The 19,739-nt window shown below is 46.4% G+C and overlaps 1 protein-coding gene across 1 annotated transcript in view; it reads right to left on the bottom strand.

Annotated features, from left to right (window-relative positions):
* The window catches only part of ANKAR (ankyrin and armadillo repeat containing), a 1,392,657-nt gene that overhangs the window by 1,124,966 nt on the left and 247,952 nt on the right, over positions 1-19,739 (bottom strand). The window contains exons 5-6 of the mRNA XM_086955361.1: positions 15,596-15,711; positions 14,481-14,661 (exon numbers count right to left, since the gene is read on the bottom strand). Of these exons, the coding sequence (XP_086811487.1) occupies positions 14,481-14,661; positions 15,596-15,711 (297 nt within the window). The remainder of the gene's footprint in view (positions 1-14,480; positions 14,662-15,595; positions 15,712-19,739) is intronic.

Genomic DNA, 19,739 nt, shown 5'->3' with positions numbered 1-19,739 from the left:
GGAATTTAAGGCACCCTCAACTTCCTCATAAAATGCGGCTGGATTTTTACGCGGATCGGGTAACGCTGCTTTAAGTGCCATTACATCTGCTCTATTCCAGGGAGTATACACCAAGTTATAAATGAAATATCCCTTAGCATCCCCAGAAGATTTATCATCGCTATCACCCGCTCCTTTAGGAGGAACATACAAAGGTGCGGCTTCCCGCATAGGTCTCATTTCAACCGGTATAATCTTATCTGTCACGAAGATAGGAGACTGCTTCTCTTCAGTCGGTTTGGGCTGTGACTCTTTCTCCGCAAGCTTTTTCTGTTCCTTCAAATGGACTGCTTTGTCTCGTACCTTAATCAGTCGTCTAATCGTGTCTTCTACCTGGGAATAAACAAAAGTACAGTCACAAAGCTGTTTATGGTCATTTGCTATGTCACTAGGTTCTAATGTCGGGGAGTATTTACGAAACATTCCAATGACTTCATCAGCAAATGTCGAAGTAAAATATATCTGTTCCTTCTCTGACCAATCTTTCAACATAGCAAAGAGATCAGAGACAGAATCAACACTACGCAATGCTTTACGAGCAGCTTGTCGAAGATCGGCTGCACGTCCAGCAGTCAGCATGGATCGGGTGCCCCGCGATTTTCGTTCCTCCGTATCAGAATCCTCATCACCATCGGCCGGACCGGACCGGACGGCATACGGAGGCGGAGATCGATCTAATAACAAAAAATCATCTTGCGGTTTATTAAGGACAGGATAGAGAGGCTGTCGGACAGGATACTGGCCAGCTACCTGTAACCAACGTTCTTTCTCCTCTCGCTCCTTTTTCTCCTTCTCTTCTTTCTTTCTCAATTCCCGCTCTTTCTCATACTCATTCTTTCGCTGCTCTTTCTCAATCAACGCTTGCTCACGCTTCTCTTGCTGTCGCACCTCTTTCTCCCACATATGCAAACATTTAAACATGTTGTGTCTAGATTGTCGCTCAAACATACATCGCTCCACACACTCAATCTTTCGCGTATCAAACGACCCATGCAGTGGCCACCGTAACTCAGGATCCTTTTTGGTATATTTATGCCACAATTTGCTGTACATTATGGCAGAAAGACCACATTTTAAATACATAACTCTATTAGGCGTCCCTTCCGGGGGAGCCGGCTGTGATTCCTCAAGTCGCAAATTGGTACCATTACAGAAGCAGCACAACCTTCGAAGTGTGCTAAAATCAGGCATGTCAGGAATAATGCAAAATATGCAGTATTATACTTAAAGTAGCACCTAAGGTACTTTCTTAGTATGTTGCGCCGTTCAGATCAGATAAGTGAAGAAATATCTTCACATGCCTGCCTATATGAGTTGCAACACATATATACATTCGGATTCAGATTCAGATTCAGAGACTAGTCTAATTCAGATACAGACATGCCACCGTAAGTGTTACCTTACCATACAAGGGCATCCAGAACCTACAATAGGCGCCGCAAAACGGCTCTTACCAATCATAGGCTGTCCAGAATCCAACTGCCAAGTTCTAAATTCGACCACAAAAGAGATCTCAGTCGAGGATCGGCGCCACCTGGATGGTCGGATCGGGAAGAAGGGAAGAAACGCCTCAGATGCCAAAACTCGGGTCTCCTCTGGCAGCGTACGCTTCCTCAGCGAGATTCCAAACCTTCGTCATGACCAATCCTTCGGGCATCCGAGTCGCCGATGAGCCCCACGTGACGGGCGCCAATTTGTCGTGCAAGCCTCAGCTAAGCTCGCTAGTACAAGGGGTTCGCCCTTCTATGTACACAAGTCCTCAGACTCGAAAGGAAGAAGTTGGCACCGAAACTGGGAATACAAAACATAGACGTTTATTACACCTCATGAGGTGGTGTTACAATTCGAACAGTACCCTTCGGCACTGCAAGAAGTAGCACACGGAGCAAAGGCCACGTGCTTTATTTATACCCACACAGGGGTCAGAAAGAAGGCAGTACAAAACACAAGAGCACAAGTTATAGACATATAAGGTAATGAAGAGAAGCACGATCGATCAGTGGGAGGAGTTAACAGACTTGGGGTCTCGGCTAACACATTCCAATCTAAGGCTAACCTTTAACAGATGTGGACCCTAACGGTCAGCGGCAAAACATGGGGAAGTTGATAATAGTCTGTTGCTAGGCAGATTCAAGTGCCATGGGCAGAAACATAGGACAAAGCACATGGTCGACACGAGGCGGCATAGGGCAGACAAAATGGCCTCCACGAATACCAGAATGGAGGTTTATCTTATGTCAGCTTAACAGTCAGAACTAGGATATTTAACAGTTAGATGTAGGATGTCTTTTGCTAACGCTCAACTTAATCACTGTCAGATTACTTCAATCCCCTGGTCCGACCATCTACTAGTGCCTTTTACCTGGACTACTTATAAGCCACTTCTGCCTAGCGTCACTGCAAGAAAGGCCAGAATCTGGGCCCGACTATCAGTTGATTCCTGGTCTAATAGACTTGCGATTGCCCAGCCTTCTTACAACGGGGACCCATTTGTGGCCACCCTTCCCCTGCATAAACTTACTCCGAAACGCTCTCAAAAAACCGCCCCTTGGTATACGGAGGTTCTTAGGGAAAAGAAACGCCACTGTAGGAAATTAGAAAGACGTGGCATTTAGGATACTCTCTGGAGGAGAAAATCCAATACAGAGAGGCAATCAAATCTTATAAGACCGGGGTTAAATCCGCCCAGTCGACCTATTTTTCGGATAAAATCCTGCGAGCCAAGTCTAAACCCAAGGAAATTTTTCAAATAGAGAAACGTCTCACTAAACTCTCCTCCCCGGGCATGCACCCGGGCAAAACCATAGCTCAATGCGATGACTTGGCAGACTATTTCCATCATAAAGTTAACAAAATTTACTCCTCTTTTCCCTCCAGCACAACAGAACTCTCAGTTGAGGGACAGACAAACCTGGGGGATACCATAGCCCAAGTGTCGATAACCTTTGACCATTTCCCATTGTTAGATTCCGATTCTTTGGACTCTACAGCCCGCCAGGTAAAATCTGGGTCGCCAAGGGATCCAGCACCTCCAGAAGCCATGATGCTGGCAGCTCGGGCCGTGTTCCCCACCATCACAAACCTCCTGAATGCCTCCATCATTACTAGTACCGTTCCTCCTGCTTGAAAACGGGCCATGGTCCGTGCTTTGCTAAAAAACCTAGTCTGGACCCTAGTGACTTCAGCAGTTATCGTCCAATCTCTCTGCTCCCCTGGGTGAGCAAGATTCTCGAGAAGCACATCAATAACCATCTGGTGGACTATCTCGAGAATAACCAGCTGCTAGATGCCACCCAGACGGGTTTTCGCCCCAGACACGGGACGGAGACCGCTCTGCTGGCAGTCACTGAGGAAACCAGAAAGATCTTGGATCAAGGGAGATCAGTGGCAGTGATCCTCCTTGATCTAAGTGCGGCATTTGATATGGTTAGCCATGATACCCTGCTGAGTAAGCATGGGCGAATTTTGCGAATCTCGCGTTCGTGAATTTTGCGGATTTGCGAACTCGCAATCCGCAAAATCCGCAAATTCTCGCGAATTTGCGGATTTTTTTTTTTTGTGTGTTCGAGCGGGTTTCTGCCAGGTCGCGAGGGTTTTTGTACAATTTCGCAAACGCGAACTTACCTGTCGGGTCGCAAGTTTTGCGAACTTGTTGTTTCTACGTGTCAGCCTGTTTGGGACACTCTTCTTCATCACTGCCACCCTCTGTCACCACATGCCACCCTCTGTTTCATCACAGCACCCTCTGGTTGTCCATTGTACATTATTGTAGCAAAGCAAAGCACACCTTCCCTGCCTCAAGTGACCTGAATTAATTTGGGGCTGATTAATGTGTCACAGAATATTTTTTTAGCTGGCACCTGCTTCCTTAGTGCTTCCTGATTAGTGATCTTTTGCACTTGCTAAGTGCTTTCATTGTTGCAAAATTAGTTACAACACCTGCCCTGCCCCAACTGACAATAATGAATTAGGGGCTGATTAATGTGTCACTGGATTTGAACTTCCAGCCTGGCTCCTGCTTGTCTCCCTTAGCTGTAATTCAGGACCTTTGTGGCATATGTGTAACTATTCTGAGGGTCAGAGCAGGGTCACATAATAGTTGCAAGTAGGCAACTGAACTCTGGAGGGGCCCCTCAGGAAGCACTACAGGAAATGGCTACTAATGATGAGCTTGAACTTCTGAACCTGGTAAGTAGTTTCAGTTTTGCTAAGATCGTATTTCTGCAATTTAGCGCTTATTCGCGGGGTGCGAAGTTGAACTGGGAAGCCGCGAACTCACGCAAACAGTGCGAGCAAGCCATAAAATCCGCTGCTTGCGGATTTTGCGGGAAATTCGCGAATCTCGCGGATTACGAATTTACCGAAAATCCGCAAAATCCGCGAGCGGAACGGATTTTCCGCCCATACTTACTGCTGAGCCGCCTTTCGAGTGTCGGAATAACAGGCAGAGCATGGCTCTGGCTCAAATCATTTTTGAGCAATAGGTCCTTCCAAATTTTTGAGGGAGATACGGTATCTACAAGCAGGCCACTGAGGTGTGGAGTCCCACAGGGCTCCTCCCTTAGCCCTGCGCTTTTTAACATCTATATGAGACCACTGGCTGAGGTTGTCCGTCCGTTTGGTATTAAAATCATTTCTTACGCGGATGACACTCAGATAGTGGTCTCTCTGGCGCAGGAGGGTGGCCGTCCAGCATCAGTGGGGTTGAGGAGGTGCCTGGAGGAGGTAAAGGGCTGGATGACCTCGTCCTCCCTCAAACTTAATGGGGACAAAACAGAGCTGATGCTCCTAGGTCCCATGAACCCCACATCCTTCAATTCATTGTGGCCCCCATGCCTAGGCACCCCATCAGCCCCCAAGGATAGTATAAAAAGCCTGGGGGTCTGGCTGGATAAAACGCTATCATTTAACATCCAGGCCACAAAACTTTCTGCCACCTGCTTTGGTCTGCTCAGGATGTTGAGGAAAGTTCTTCCTCTTCTGCCTTTGGAGGCAAAGCAGGGGGTCATTCAAAGTCTGATTCAGTCCCGTTTGGACTTCAGCAACGTTTTATATCTCGGCGCCCCTGAATATACATTGCGCAAGCTGCAGATAGTGCAAAACTGCGCAGCCCACACATTACTCCAGCTGCCGCATAGACAGTCAGCTAAGGTTGCACTGATCAGTCTGCATTGGCTGCCGATACGGCAAAGAATTGCTTTTAAGGCTATGTGCTTATCACACCAAGCTTTTTGGGACATAGGACCAGCCATCATTCGTGATCTAACAACTCAGTATCACCCCAGTAGGAATCTTCGCTCCAGCCAGGCGTTCATGGCTGTAGTCCCAAGAATAAACAAGTATGTGAATATAAGCACTGGTCTGGAGAAACTCCCCCTCTTAAAACTCGCAATCGACCCAAACTTTAATCCTGGCCAAAAGCAAAGGGACAGCGTTTGTAAAAATGATTTATTGGTGAGCTTGCATGCTTGGACCTTACTGCTCACTTTTGACAGCGTTGTTGTGTTAAGATTGAATTTGGGATAATTTACCATTTATGGGTCAATTTCAAATTTTTCTCAGATTTATCGAACCTCGCCTCCAAGGGCTGTTGTTACAACCATAGAGAACTGCCTTGGGTTAGGGTAATTTGTCCATCGCCAGTGTGTGGATCTCCAGAGCCATCTTACCGGCTAGTTCAGGCACCCTTTCAACAAGACACTTTCTTGAGCTGCTATAACAAAACTTTCATGTAAAAAAAAAACATGGTTTCTCTTTTTGAGCCACAAAAGGCCCACAGCTGACTAGGAGGCAGCAGAGCGAGTCTTTGGAGGAAGATAGCTTTGATACACAACGTTCAGCGCGCGATTGTGGGCAGCAGAAGGAGCGGTGTCCGCAGCCAGAAGGACAAGACTCCAGTGGCATGTTTTAGAATCAGGATGCATATGGTGAAATATAATAGATAATGGGTCGAGACACTGCCTTTATGCAGGTTGGGAAGAGCTTACCAGCTCTCCCAGCTTCCCACAGCAGTGTATCCCACAGCAGTGCGCGCTACTATCCCTTCCATTCTCCTTTTATCCAAAGTATCCCAGAGTTAATCCAATGTTTGACTCTGCCTGCTGCCCCACAACCTTCGTACACATGTTGGTGCCGGTATTGCCAATACCCACCACAAACCCAATGTCCTGAGGCCCCCAGATGGAGCCGGGCACACTAAGAGCATGAGCCCCAGGTAGGGCGGCGCCCTCTCTCGGCCCCTACGCCCCTTTACCTCTTCGATCGCCGCCACAGTATTCTTGCACTGCCCGATCCTGCTGGTGAAGCTGGAGGCATTGGGCGCCTTGTAGTCCTCATTGGTCTCGGCCACAAATTCCGACACGGTGATCTGATCCGGCATCGCCCCGGCTGCAGCGCGACCCCACACAGAAAGGAGACCCACGCTCAACCTGACCTGGAAGCAGGAGGGGAATCACTAGTTCCCGCTCGCAGGGGCACAGCGGGAGGGGGGCGGGAAAGACATGGACAGCGGGAGGGGGCGGGATAGGCACGAACAGCGGGAGGGGGGCGGGGAAAGCATGACAGCGGGAGGCGGGGTGGGAAAGCAGGGGCAGCGGGAGGGGGAGGGAAAGCACGGAGAGCGGGAGGGGGCAGGAAAGGCACGGACAGCGGGAGGGGGGGCGGGAACGGCAAAAGGCAAGAAAGGCACTCACCTGGACTTCCTCCGGCGGCGGTCAGCCGCGGAATGAGCAAATGAAACGTTGACGACCAAAAAAATAAACCCCGCCCACCGCCGCACTGATGTCCTAAAAGGGGCCGGATGAGAAAAATTCTCAGGAACGTCCACGAGTCGCCTCGCTTAATAACGGACGCCTCTGTTTTCCAATGGCTAGGCTCCATTTATGCAGCTAGCCAATGGGAAACAGAGGCGGGACAAACAGCCATACTGCAAAACAAAAGATTTCGCCTGCGCGAAACGCTGCTTGCGCAGCTTTCGGCAGGCGAAACCTAAAAACGGCTCCCACCATACCCCAAACAAGTCAGACATCCATGCTCATTATGCAACCTTGAGCACTTTAAGGGAATTTCTGAACTGCCTTCAACCCTGTTCTTTCGAAGATGTACCATTCCAGGCCAAGTCCGCAAGATAGGAGAACGATGAACCTTCCCACTCCTTGCGTTTGATTTTGGGGATACAGAACAGCTCTGCATCAGAAGATCACAGGGCTCTGATAGGGAGAGTTAGGGAGGAACCCGAGACATAGAAAGCTCTATGTGCCATAACAAGGGTTTTGAAGGGTTTTGAAAAGAATCCTGTCCCAAAATTGGCAGCCAATGGAGCTCCTTCAAATGAGCGGGGAATTGACAATTGCCACGGGATCTTTAACAGCTACCTTGCTGCAGCGTCCTGTACAGAAGGCAGCCTCTTCAACAGGCAGACCCAGGTACAATATCCTGCATAGTCCAAACAAGATTTATTGAGAGCATGATCACTGTTCCCTGGGACTGAAGAGGGATCTCAGAGATCTCAATAGAGCAAAACATGATCAAACTACAGCCGCTATCCGTGCAGACAATCAGTTGACAGTCTATCTTGACACCCTGGTTGCAAGCCACAGTGTGGGCGGCGGAGCAGCTGTATGCACCATCCAACAACCCAGCCCCCGCTGAGGGGAGGACAAGCCAAACAGCAGGATCTCAGGTGCATCAGCAGTGCACTGCACTGAAAGTGGCTGACCAACATCCATTCAAAAACTGCCTCCAATCATTTCTTGAAAGCTTCCTGCACCTCACTTGCGTCTTTTTCTAAAGAGACATACAACTGCGTATTGTCCACGTAGAAGACTGTCTGACCGAACCCCAAGTATTCTACTAACGGGGTCAGAGGGACCAGATAAATATTAAATAAAGTAGGGCTCAAAGATGCGCTGGGAGACACAGCAAATTTGAGCATTTTGTAATCCAAAGAGTAAGGGGCCATCCAAACCGCTTGGCTTCTATTCTCCAAGAAAGACGAAATCCACACCAATGCCAAGCTCCTGACTCTGACGTTTTCTAAATGCTAAAGAAGGATGATTGCAGCAGTATCGAAAGCTGACGATAGGTCTAATAGGATAAAAAGAGTGAAAGCCTCATTATTAGGAAAACTGCTTTTCAGTTGGGTAATAAATGCTGAAGTTATTCTGCAAGGGCAACCCTGAGGAAGAAGGATCTTTGGGTCCCTTGGTGGAGGAGGGACCAAATGTCAGCCGTCTGTTCTTTGATGACTGTGTTGAAGCGAATGTGTTTTGGTTACAGAAGTCTACACAGATGGTGTAAGCATATTTTGGAGTTATCTGGGCAAGATTTCAGTTATTTTTAGAGTTTGTGGGATGCTGCTTGTGAAAGACCCTGAAGAGATAAATGACTGAATGATGTGGCTAAGTGGAGAGGGCTGAGATACATTTTGAGAGGAGATAAATGGATACCTGTGGAACACATATAACAGAGGAGAGTTTGAATGAAAGTGTCAGTATGGGAACCACAAGATCTACAACAATCAAGGTAGACTCTGAGCATCATGACACTGTAATCATATGACAGAAACATTTACTGAAACAGCATCTCATAGAGAATCACCTAAACCACTAGGAGTACAGCCTCTTTAAGATTTGTAGGCTTCAAACTAGGCCTTATGTGATGTTAAAAAAGAGGCCATGCCATGGAACTGAGAGATGGGAGTGATGTGAGGAATCTGCAGTTAGAGTATCTACCAGGAAACGCATTATTGGAGGTAAGTGACTAATTCTTCTGATGGATATTTCTAACTGCAGATTCCTCATGTTAGAATGGATACCAAAGCACTACCTCCACACGTGGAGGTTCTGTGGAGTGGAATCAGTCCAAAAAGTCCTGCAGGATGACTGGACCAAATGTCCTTCATGCTGGACCTGGCGGTCAAGGCAGTAGTGCTTCATGAATGTATACACTAATACCCATGTCGCAGCCTGGCAGATGTCAAGGACAGTCAGTTCACTTGACAATGCAGTGGTAGAGGCTTTAGCCCTGGCTGAATAGGCTCTTAGACCTAGGGGCTGATTCTGGCCAGTGCCTTATCAGGTCTTGAGGACTATCCACCTCAACAGAGTCTTCTGCACAGGCTTGCTTTTCTTGGCCCCAGAGAACCACACAAAAAGATGGGGTCAAAGTAAAAGCTTAAAGCCTTTTAGGGGTCCAGCCGATGGAGCCTCTCCTTCCCTTTTTCGGGGTGACAGAGAGCAAGTAACATAGTCAGGGTGACGGACTGCCAAACAAGGAAGAGTCACAACTTTTGGTAAGAATGCCGCCCAAGTCCTCAGCACAAGCTTGTCTGGAAAAAAGATGGTGTACATCAGTTGCACTGAAAGCGCCTAGAGTTCACTCGCATTACGAACTGATATAAATGTGCAGAGGAAGACAGTCTTCAAAGTCAGGAGATACACCTGGCAACTATGCATGGGCTCGAAGGGCATACACGTGAGAAAAGTGAAGCCCAGGTTTAGATCCCAGTGGGACATCACAAACCGCTTAGAAGTGAACACGTGTCAAACCTTTAATGACTATCCCCACAATATGTGATTTAAATAAGGATGGATTGGTTCGGTAACTGGAAAAAGGCAGAAAAGATCCGACAAGTAATCTTTAATAGAGCCTAGTGCAAGACCTTGCTGCGCTGAAGATAAAACAAACAAAAGGACATTAGACAGCTTTGCGTACAAGGGAATAGTCTTCCAAGCACCGCACCATGCCACAGATTTGTCTCGGTGCCTGGCATAAATGGATTTCATGAAGGGCACCTGGCAGCAAGGATGACATCCACCATTTTAGGTGGCAGGTCAAATGCCAACACCCAGTCTCTACGCATATAGGTGTAGATTGTGCAGATTGGAAGTATACAAGTCCATTATTACAGCTCTCCTGTGCATAAGATTGAAGCGCTGAGATGTCCTCTTGTGTGTCCAGGAGGTTGACCAGGAGTCACTCCATCTTAAGGGCTTGTGTCTAACTTAAGACTGATTAACACTACATGGAGTTAATGGGCCATCTCAGAGTACAAAGTAGAAGTTTTCGTTTCTTTATTTATCTAAGAAAAAAATTGCGTCACTGGCACTGCTAGGCTCATGCGCTCCAATGAGAGCGAAAGAGAAACACGGGGGGAATGTGTGACCACTTCGGCATCTCCAATGAGCAGAAACCATGGGACTGCAGTAACAGGCGGGAACTGGATGCAGCAGACTGACTAAAGGCCCGTGCATGAGTCAATGGGAGGGCAGAGAGGGGAGGAGGCTCATGAAAGCAAGACACACGCCGGACCGAGGTAAAGATGATCTTAGGGAGTGCACACACGGTGTGTTTGGGACTCCACTGCGGCTTCCTAGAGGCAGGCGAGTCCTGCAGAACATGATGTCAAGTAAACAGTGCATGCGTAAAGGGCTTCACATATCAGGGGTTGCCCTGAAACCGAATGGACGGGAATATCTCAATGGGAACATTTCCAATGACACGGAAAGCGGGAGGGGGGCGGGCAGGCACACGGACAGCGGGAGGGGGGCGGGAACGTAGGGAGTGCACATACGGTGTGTTTGGGACTGGACTGCGGCTTCCTAGAGGCAGGCGAGTCCTGCAGAACAAGATGTCAAGTAAACAGTGCATGCGTAAAGGGCTTCACATATCAGGGGTTGCACTGAAGCAGAATGGACGGGAATATCTCAACGGGAACATTTCCAATGACACGGACAGCGGGAGGGGGGCGGGCAGGCACACGGACAGCAGGAGGGGGGCGGGAACGTAGGGAGTGCACACACGGTGTGTTTGGGACTTGACTGCGGCTTCCTAGAGGCAGGCGAGTCCTGCAGAACATGATGTCAAGTAAACAGTGCATGCGTAAAGGGCTTCACATATCAGGGGTTGCACTGAAGCAGAATGGACGGGAATATCTCAACGGGAACATTTCCAATGACACGGACAGCGGGAGGGGGGCGGGCAGGCAAACGGACAGCGAGAGGGGGGCGGGCAGGCACATGGACAGCGGGAGGGGGGCGGGCAGGCACACGGACAGCGGGAGAGGGACGGGAACGGCAAGAAAGGCACTCACCTGGACTTCCTCCGGCGGCGGTCGGCCGCGAAATGGCCAAAACAAACCTGGATGCCAAAAAAAATAAACCCCGCCCACGGCCGCGATGACGATGCAGAGGGAAGAAATCGCGGGAACGCCCACGAATCTGGTCCGTCCATGACGGACAGATCTCTGTTCCAAGGGCTAGCCTCCAAAGCCACATATTATTCTCATTAGGTTTTCACCTGCGTGAAAAGCCTGCGCAGTGCGCAGGCTTTCACTTAGGCGAAACCTAAAAAGGCAAGAACGGGTGGCAGGATGTTCGCACATAATGCCGCCAAGCTCTGGAATTCACTCCCCTTTCAACTCAGGTCCAACCCGAATTTGTCCTCCTTTCGGAAACAACTGAAAACCTTCCTTTTTAATGTAATTCCTTATCGACTCTTTCTTTTTAAGCAATCATATTCTTTGTTAGCGCTTGGACTTCTCAGGGCAGCAATCACGCTGTACAAATATATATTTCATTTCATTTCATTTCATTAGAGTGTTTTAGGCATGGCAGAATTTTACACCAAATATGTAGCCAGTTTCTCGAAGTAAAACTTTTCCCATTAGAAAGTTATTGAAGAATAAGTGTGATTTTGTATGGTCTAATGAATGTGAAGAGGCTTTCCAAGAATGACATCTGCAAAGTACCGGCATCACAAGGTTTTGACCCAAGATTAAAAGGTTTTGCAACCACTGATGGCAGCTGCAAGAGTATGGGTGCAGTGTTTACACAAGTATATGAATGCATAATTGCTTTTGCCTCAAGGTCCTTTACTCCAACGGAAAGAAGTATTCCGTAATCGAAAAAGAGACTCTGACATGCGCTTGGAGTTTAGATCATTTCATAGCATACATCTGGGGTTCTCATTTTATTCTCAGAAGCAATCACAACCCTTGACCAAGGTTTTGACTATAAACGGTTTGTTAACAGGTTCTGCAAAACTAGACTGCATGTCCATCAAGTTGTTAGACTACAACTATAATGTCTCTATGTATCACGGGTTTAGAACAAAATAGCTGACTTTTTGAGTAGGATGCCTTTACCTCAAGTGGGTGAGCCTAACTGTGAATATTATAAATGTTGTGTATTTTGGAGAGTGAGTGGGGAGAGGCAACCATTATTGATGAGAATTTACAGAAAATAAAGGTTTGGGTTTTAGAGGGTTGGCCTGCTAACAAGGTTATGGAAGATAAGTTACAGGTTTTCTGGGAACTTAGAACTGAAATGTCAGTCGAGATTGATAACATTTTAAGAGCAGGCAGAGTGTTTCCCTCAGAGAGTCTTCAGGATAGAGTTCTAGGGCTGTGCCATGAGGGGCATCTAGGGATAACCAAAACATAGAGCAGAGTCAAGCATACATATTGGTGGATGTGTATTTGTGTCATTGAGAAAAAGTAAGGAGTTGAATTTTGTGCAATAATTTAGAAAAACACATAGTAAATTTTAAACCCCAGTTGTTTCCCATCAGGTGTCCTGAGATTCTGTAGGAGAAGATAGGGTTAGACATCTTAGGTCTTATTCAAGAGGGTAGTGATCTCAAATGTGTCATTGTTCCCTACGATCAATTTGCTAAATGGCCTGACATAAAAGTAGTTTCAAAAGCGGATGCCAATGCTATTGTGAGTTTTCGGGGCAAAGTATTTCTAAAAGAAGGATTGCCCAAAGTCATTTTAACGGACAATGGGCCCTAATTCTGATTGGAGGTTAATTGGCCATTCATTAGGAGGAATTGTATTGTGCATTAGACCACATCCATTTATAATCCTGCTGGAAATTGTGCAGTCGAGCGCTTTCATAGAGTACTTAAAAAGGGAAGCTGATTTGTCTTGGTTTAAAGAATTATGGTTCATGGTCTGGGGCTACTGCATCACCCATTGCAATTCCACTGGATTTAGCACCTTTGAGATTATGAGGGGCAGATCTCCCTGTATGAAAGCTAATGTTGGATGGAGTCACAGTTCTAAAAGGAACTAATGGAGTCCTGTTGCAGTGAAATAACGCATTTCTACAGCTCAAGGTAAATAAAAGTGATGCATTGTCAATAGAAATAATTACAAAAGAGCAGAAATTTCGATAGGAGATTGGGTCAGGGTCAAAAAACCTGGTGTGTATAAGAAAAATGAAGGATGATAGATTTTTCCGACCTTTGCATGTTGTGAAAGTTTTATGCAATGTTGTACAGCTTAGCGATGGTAAAGTGTGGAATCTGAGTCATATATTTTTGTATAAGGGAGAGAAGAGAGTACCTAAAGTGTTCAGAATGTTAGATGTCGCAATTCCGATTGGCTGAGGGGAGAGTGTGATGCTGGAAAGACTGGTAGTGATATGTGTGATGAAAGTAGGGAAGAAGAAGAACACGGATTGGAAGATCATAATGTGGGTGACCAGCGTGAAACTACACAGATTCCATCTACCTCTTCTAAGACTGAAGAGGTGAAGTGGGGAAGGTTTGGACGCAGAATCACCAAACCCAAGAGATTTCAGGAATTTTTTCTGCAAGAAATGTTCTCTAATATAATTTTAGGGTTTTTTTTAAGGGATTTTTTTCTCATAAAAGGTTTTGTATATGTTCTATGCCTTTTCTCTGTGTTTATATAAGTTTGGTTTTCATTGTAATGTGTTTTGCATGTTTTCTTGTATTTATTTTGGGGGGAGGATGTGTAGTAATGTGTAGTTGTATATTTATACCTCTGCATATATGTATCTTGCATAGTCCCTCTATTGGTTCCTCTGCGGGTATTTTGAATTAGAATGTTGTAATAGCAAGAATCTATTGAGGCAGAAGGAGAGAACGGACTGGAGAGAACAGAGGGATTTGTAATTGCTCCGCGTTGGGGTATTTCTCCTGGAAAAAAGCTTCATATCCAATTATTTTCTGTTGGATTTACTACATAAAGTAATGTAATATTCTTTTTTTTGAAGAAATAGATAAACGTGGGACAGTGGTGGCATCTTGAAAATGTTTTATCAATAAATGAAGGTGTTGTAACCAGGGTGTGTGTTCCACCATGGACCTAAGCACAGGAAAAATATACACTTTCTATCTGGATACCAATGACACTGCAATAAGGTAAATAAACAAAGGAGAGTATTGCATGCTGGAGGCATTTTTTCTCATGCACCCCTCGTGATCACCCATTGCATTCATACCTTTATTGGAAAACGTAACAATTTCTTCTCATCTACACATCTAGAACATGGCATGCATTACCTTTGTGTCCATAGCAATGTAATTGGGTTACTTTGTGACTGAAGCATGCTGATCACTAAGGAGTTCTAACATTATTGAATAAAATGCTATTATATATTTAACATAATATTGTAGACAATGTGAAATACCTTGCATTTGATCGCCTTTTTGTACCCGAATCGTTTCTTGAACTGCTCGTGGAGCTGGGCATCATTTAGTGGAAGTCTCTTAGGTTTCAGCTCGGTTGTCATCTCATTTATGGCTTCCCTCCAAGGGACTTTTTGCGAGGACTGGTAAAAATTTTCAGTCTCAAATGAGATCACATAATAACTGCAACACACATTTAAGGTGATTATTTGCGTATTATCCTTGTTCATCGTTGCTTATGAAACCTCATACAAGTCGTGAAAAGCATCAAGAGCGAGAGTTTCTCTACAGTAATGCGCCATGAGACTCCCTCTTGGGATGTGATATGTTTGCGCAATACAAATATCCAGACTAGACTAGACAGTGTTGTGTTGTGCACTAGACCAGTAGTTTGAGGGTGGAAGCATCCTTTCCAACAAAACGAATTCAGTCTAGTTTCCTCAACAAAGAAATAAATCGTCTGCATTGTGTCTAGAGATTAGCAAAATGATCTTCATTTGCAAAACAAATGTAAAGAAAGAAAACATCCACACGTCAATAGCACCTGGAGACAACACGCTCTAGCGTGCTACACAATCGCAGCAAAATAATGTATTCAATAAAAGATTGACAATTGCTACACTCCATCAGTATTTTCCTTCTGCCCCTTAATGATGTTCTGCCCACGTCAATCCCTCTGCATTACTGACAATTCCAGACACCTCTACAGTCTACAGAACACACTCCTCCATTTGTTTTCACCTGCTAATAACACATATGTGTTAGAAAGATGTAGTGGATGATTCTGAATTTCTGTTAGTTTTCGCTGTATATTAATATCTATGACAATTCACAAGGAATGTGACTAGTACATGCTTGTGTAGTAGTAACAAATAAGGTACTCTGCACTTTTCACCCAGATTCCCTACCGTAATAAGAGACACCAAGTCAACATGTTGTATACTAAAACCTGCCTAAACATTTTAATCTATCTATCTATCTATAGGCCGTTGCTTCCAACCAGTGTTTGGCCAGGCGGGTTGTCAAACAAGTGGCGGCACTCTAACGGCATGCATTCTAATTAAAATTCCTGAAATACAGAATAATGTAATACATGATGTCACTTTAAGCTACTTGCCTTGTCCCATTAAATTCCATTATAGGTATGGGGTAATGTTCTCTGTAGGATGTCTCAAAATCTAATAGTTGATTATTGTGGTCTGTTCCCTTGGTCAGTATGCCATCATATGCAGCCTAAAACAGAAGGGGAAAAAGTCACATCTACTGACGTCACACATATTTATACACATTGCAGTCTTAAAATTAGTAAACCACACTACTCTCCATAACTCAAGGATAAACGAAGTGTAGTTTGGTCAGGAAACTGATGCGCCTTTTTATGGTATGGTGGAAGACACCTTGCATTGAAAGTAATTTTTTATGGAATGCTCCTCAGGACGAGCTTCAACATCTCGAAAAATGCTTTAGAATCCCTACTGTAATACACAGTCCGTTATAAGAACCTCTTTTAATTTCAATGAGAGTTGGATCTTATCTGGGTTCTGACAGCTATGCCAGTTAATAATATTTGTTTGGGGCAAACACCTCTTTGATGCAGAACTGACTACCACTGAACAGGATACAAATCCCTAATAATAATATGACAAATAATGTGACATATCATTTTGGTAATATCAAAGTACAATACCCACCAGACTATGGGTGTCAATTAGTCTGGTGGGCTGGGTGCTCTGGGGGATAATATGCAGCATGCCACACACAGAAGAGGGTACTTCATTTACTCATGATTGTGCGTTATGAAATACATAAGTACATCAAATGAAAAGAAATGTCACTGCTTCGAATGGGGCAGGGCAGTGCGTGCATCACTTTGCATATCCTGCCACACTCAGGGAGCGAGAATTCAAACGATGGTTGGCAGCATTACTTCTTTTAAAAACAAGCACATACATAGTAATTATGTTCTTTGAAAGTACTGTATTTACAATCAAGCAATCAATCAATCAAGCATTTATAAAGAGCGGCAAATCACGCTTGAGGGTCTCGAGACCCTGTAGAAATTGGCTGCTGAGTGGTGGTTTGATCATTCGAATATCCAGTTCTTGAGTTCCTTCCTGAATTGCTGGAGCGACAGTGCAATGGTGTGGTCCAGAGCTGCAGGAGGAGGTTGTTTCATGCCTTGGCTGCCAGGTACGAGAAGAAGTATCCTCCACTGTTGGTTCAGCAGATACGAGGTAGAGAGAAGTGGATTGAAGATGTCTAGTTGGTTGGTTGAAGGTCAGGCATTTGTTGGTTCTTCGTTGTGCCAGGCCTTATATACGTGGGTCAGCGTCTTGAACTGGCACCTCTTCTGAATCGGGAGCCAGTGTAGTTTCTAGAGATGGAGTGTTATGTATGTCCTTATGGGGAGGTTGAGGATGAGTTTTGCTGTTCAGTCTTGTATGGTCTGCAGTCACTCAAGGAGGTATGCAGTGATTCCTACATAGAGTGTATTTCCGATGATGTTGAGCCTATGCGATCTGACGGTATCAGCCAGGGGAGTCATGTAGGTTTTGAAGAGGGTGGGGCTGAAGACGATCCTTGTGGTACTCCACAGATAATCATTATATATTTCTAGGTGGTGGTAGAGGGATCCATCTGAGGGTGTTTCCCTGGATCCCGATGTGGTCTGTTGATCAGGATGTGGTGAGAGACGGTATCAAACCAGGCAGATAGGTCCAGGAGGATGAGGGCTGCCATTTCTCCATGGCCCAGGATGGCTCTGGTGTCGTCGATGGCTGTGATCAGGGCTGTCTCTGTGCTGTGGCTAGCTCAAAATCCAGATTGGGTGATGTTCAGGAGGTTGTGGTCTGCTAGGTGTTGGGTGAGTTACTTGTTGATCGCTTTCCGAGGACTTTTGCAGGATAATGGAAAGCAGAGAGATGGGCCAGTAGTTCTTAGGTTTGGCTGAGTCGGTGGATGTTTTTTTCAGGAGAGACCTTAGTTCAGTGTGTTTACAGTCTTCAAGGAAGTATACCACAATGATGGAGGTGTGCAAGACCTTCCTGAGCTCGTCGCCGACTGTCTTTCTTCCAAGGTTGAAAATGTGGTGGGGGCAGTGGTCCAAGGGAGCTCCTGAGTGTATGGAGTTCATGATGGAGATAGTGTCTTGCATGGTGAGGAGGTCCCAGTGGGTCAGCAGGTGTTTGGGGTTTGATTTAATGGGTGTGAGCTGGTTGATACTGTCAGTGGTGGAGGGTTAGCGTATTAAGTTTTCGCAGATGGCTGAGATCTTGTCGTGGAAGAAGTAAGCAAGGTTGTCGGACAGTTCCTTGGTGGGGGCCTGGGGGGGGGTAAAGTTGTTCTTGGTGTTGCGTGGTTGGAGAACTCATTCACGATTGCAAAGAGTTCCTTGTTGTGGTTTGCGCTGGCCTCAATGCGGTCTGTTAGGGCGATTCTGAAGGCAGTGCGGTCTGGTACGCCACTTCATTTCTGGTTGGCAGCATGTGCATTTGGCAGAGTGCAGTTCCTCGATTAACCAACTTACTATTTTGATTGGTCCTTTGACCTTGGCTGTTTTGATGGGGGCAATGGTGTCTGTGCATTTTGTGATCCACAGAGAGAAGTTTTTGGCTGCTTGTTCTGGGTTGCGTGTAGCATCTGAGAGGTGGGAGTAGAGAGCATTGTTCCACTGGTCTTCAGATACCTTCATCTAGTCTCTGCGCATGGATCTGGGGGGCATGGTGCCGGCACAGGTTGGTTCTGAGATGGTGAAGTCGACACTGTAGTGGTAGGACCAGGTGAGCTGTGTGACGTGGTTTACTTGACTCTGTTGCTGGAGGTGAAAACTGGGTTGAGCCTGTTTCCTGTGATGTGGGTAGGGTCAGTGACAAGCTGCTTGAGGCCGATGTTGCTCATGCTCTTCAGGAGGTTTGTGGTTATGGTGTTGTCGAGTTGGAAATTGAAGGCGATGAGGTCCAGGATGGTGTTACAGATGCTGGGTCGTGGTCCTGGTGGTTTGTAGGCATGGGTGCCTCTGATGGTGCTTCTTTCATCTATGTGAAATTAGAAGTTTAGGTGTTCATTATTGGGGTTGGGTCATTTGGGGTGTTGTGCACAACTTAGCCTGCTAGTTACTTAATTCTTACTCTATCAATCAATCAATTAGGGGTTATAAAGTGCACGATTCACCAGTGAGGGTCTCAAGGCATTGGGGGCGATCAGCAGTTCCGTTCAGTCAAAGAGACAGGTCTTGAGAGCTTTCCTGAAGGTGCTTAGGGAGGGGGGCACATCTGATGTTCATCGGTAGCTCATTCCAATGTGCGCATTGTAGGAGAAGGCTCTTCCTGCTGTTCTGTCTCTGCTGATGTGCAGGGTTTCGCGAGGGCGAGGTTGGTGGAGCGGAGGTTTCTTTTGGGTACGTGGAAGGTAATTCTCTTGTTGAGGTATTGGGCTCCTGTGTTGTTGAGGCATTTGTAGGCTTGGGTGAGTATTTTGAAGTTGATTCTCTTCTCAACGGGGAGCCAGTGTAAGTTCTGTAGGTGTTGGCTGATGTGCTCGTGAAGGGGGATAATGGAAACGATGGTGTTGACCTGCTTGTTCATGGAGAGGGAGGCGTTGAGCACAATGCCGAGGTTACAAGGGTGGTCCGTGGGGGTCAGAGGGCTGCCGAGGGCAGTGGGCCATTAGGAGTTATCCAATGCTGACTGGGTGGTTCCGAGTATGAGGACTACTGTCTTCCCCGAGTTGAGCTTATAGCAGCAGTTGCTCATCCTGAATGTGACGTCCTACATTCCTTTCTGGAAGTTGAGTCTTGTGGTGGTGGGGTCATTGGTGAGGGAGAGGATGAGCTGAGTGTTGTCGGCGTAGGATACTATGCTGAGGCGGTGCTGTCTGACGATAACGGCGAGGGGGGCCATATCATTTTGTTAAATATATGGCTGTGTGATGATCCCTGGAGTACGCCGCAGTTGATTTCTGTGGGTTTGGAGATGAAGGGTGGTAGTCTGATTCTTTGGCTTCTGCCGGTGAGGAACGAGGGGGTCGAGGGCAGTGCCTTGTATGCCGGCGTTGTGTAGTCTGGCGGCGAGTGTGCAGTGGGAGACGGTGTCAAATGCTGTTGACAGGTTAAGTAGGCTCAGGGCCGGGATGTGGCCTTGGTCGAGGAGGGTGTGGATGTCGTCTGTGGCATTGAGAAGGGCAGTCTCGGTGCTGTGGTTGCTGCTAAATCCAGATTGGGAGGTGTTGAGGATGGAGTTGTCTTCGATGAACTTTGTAAGCTG

Source organism: Lissotriton vulgaris, chromosome 2_1 (genome assembly GCF_964263255.1).
Source record: "Lissotriton vulgaris chromosome 2_1, aLisVul1.2, whole genome shotgun sequence".
Classification (NCBI taxonomy): Eukaryota; Metazoa; Chordata; class Amphibia; order Caudata; family Salamandridae; genus Lissotriton; species Lissotriton vulgaris.
The sequence above is the reverse complement of the archived record's forward strand: the minus strand, read 5'-3'. Positions and strand labels throughout refer to the sequence as shown.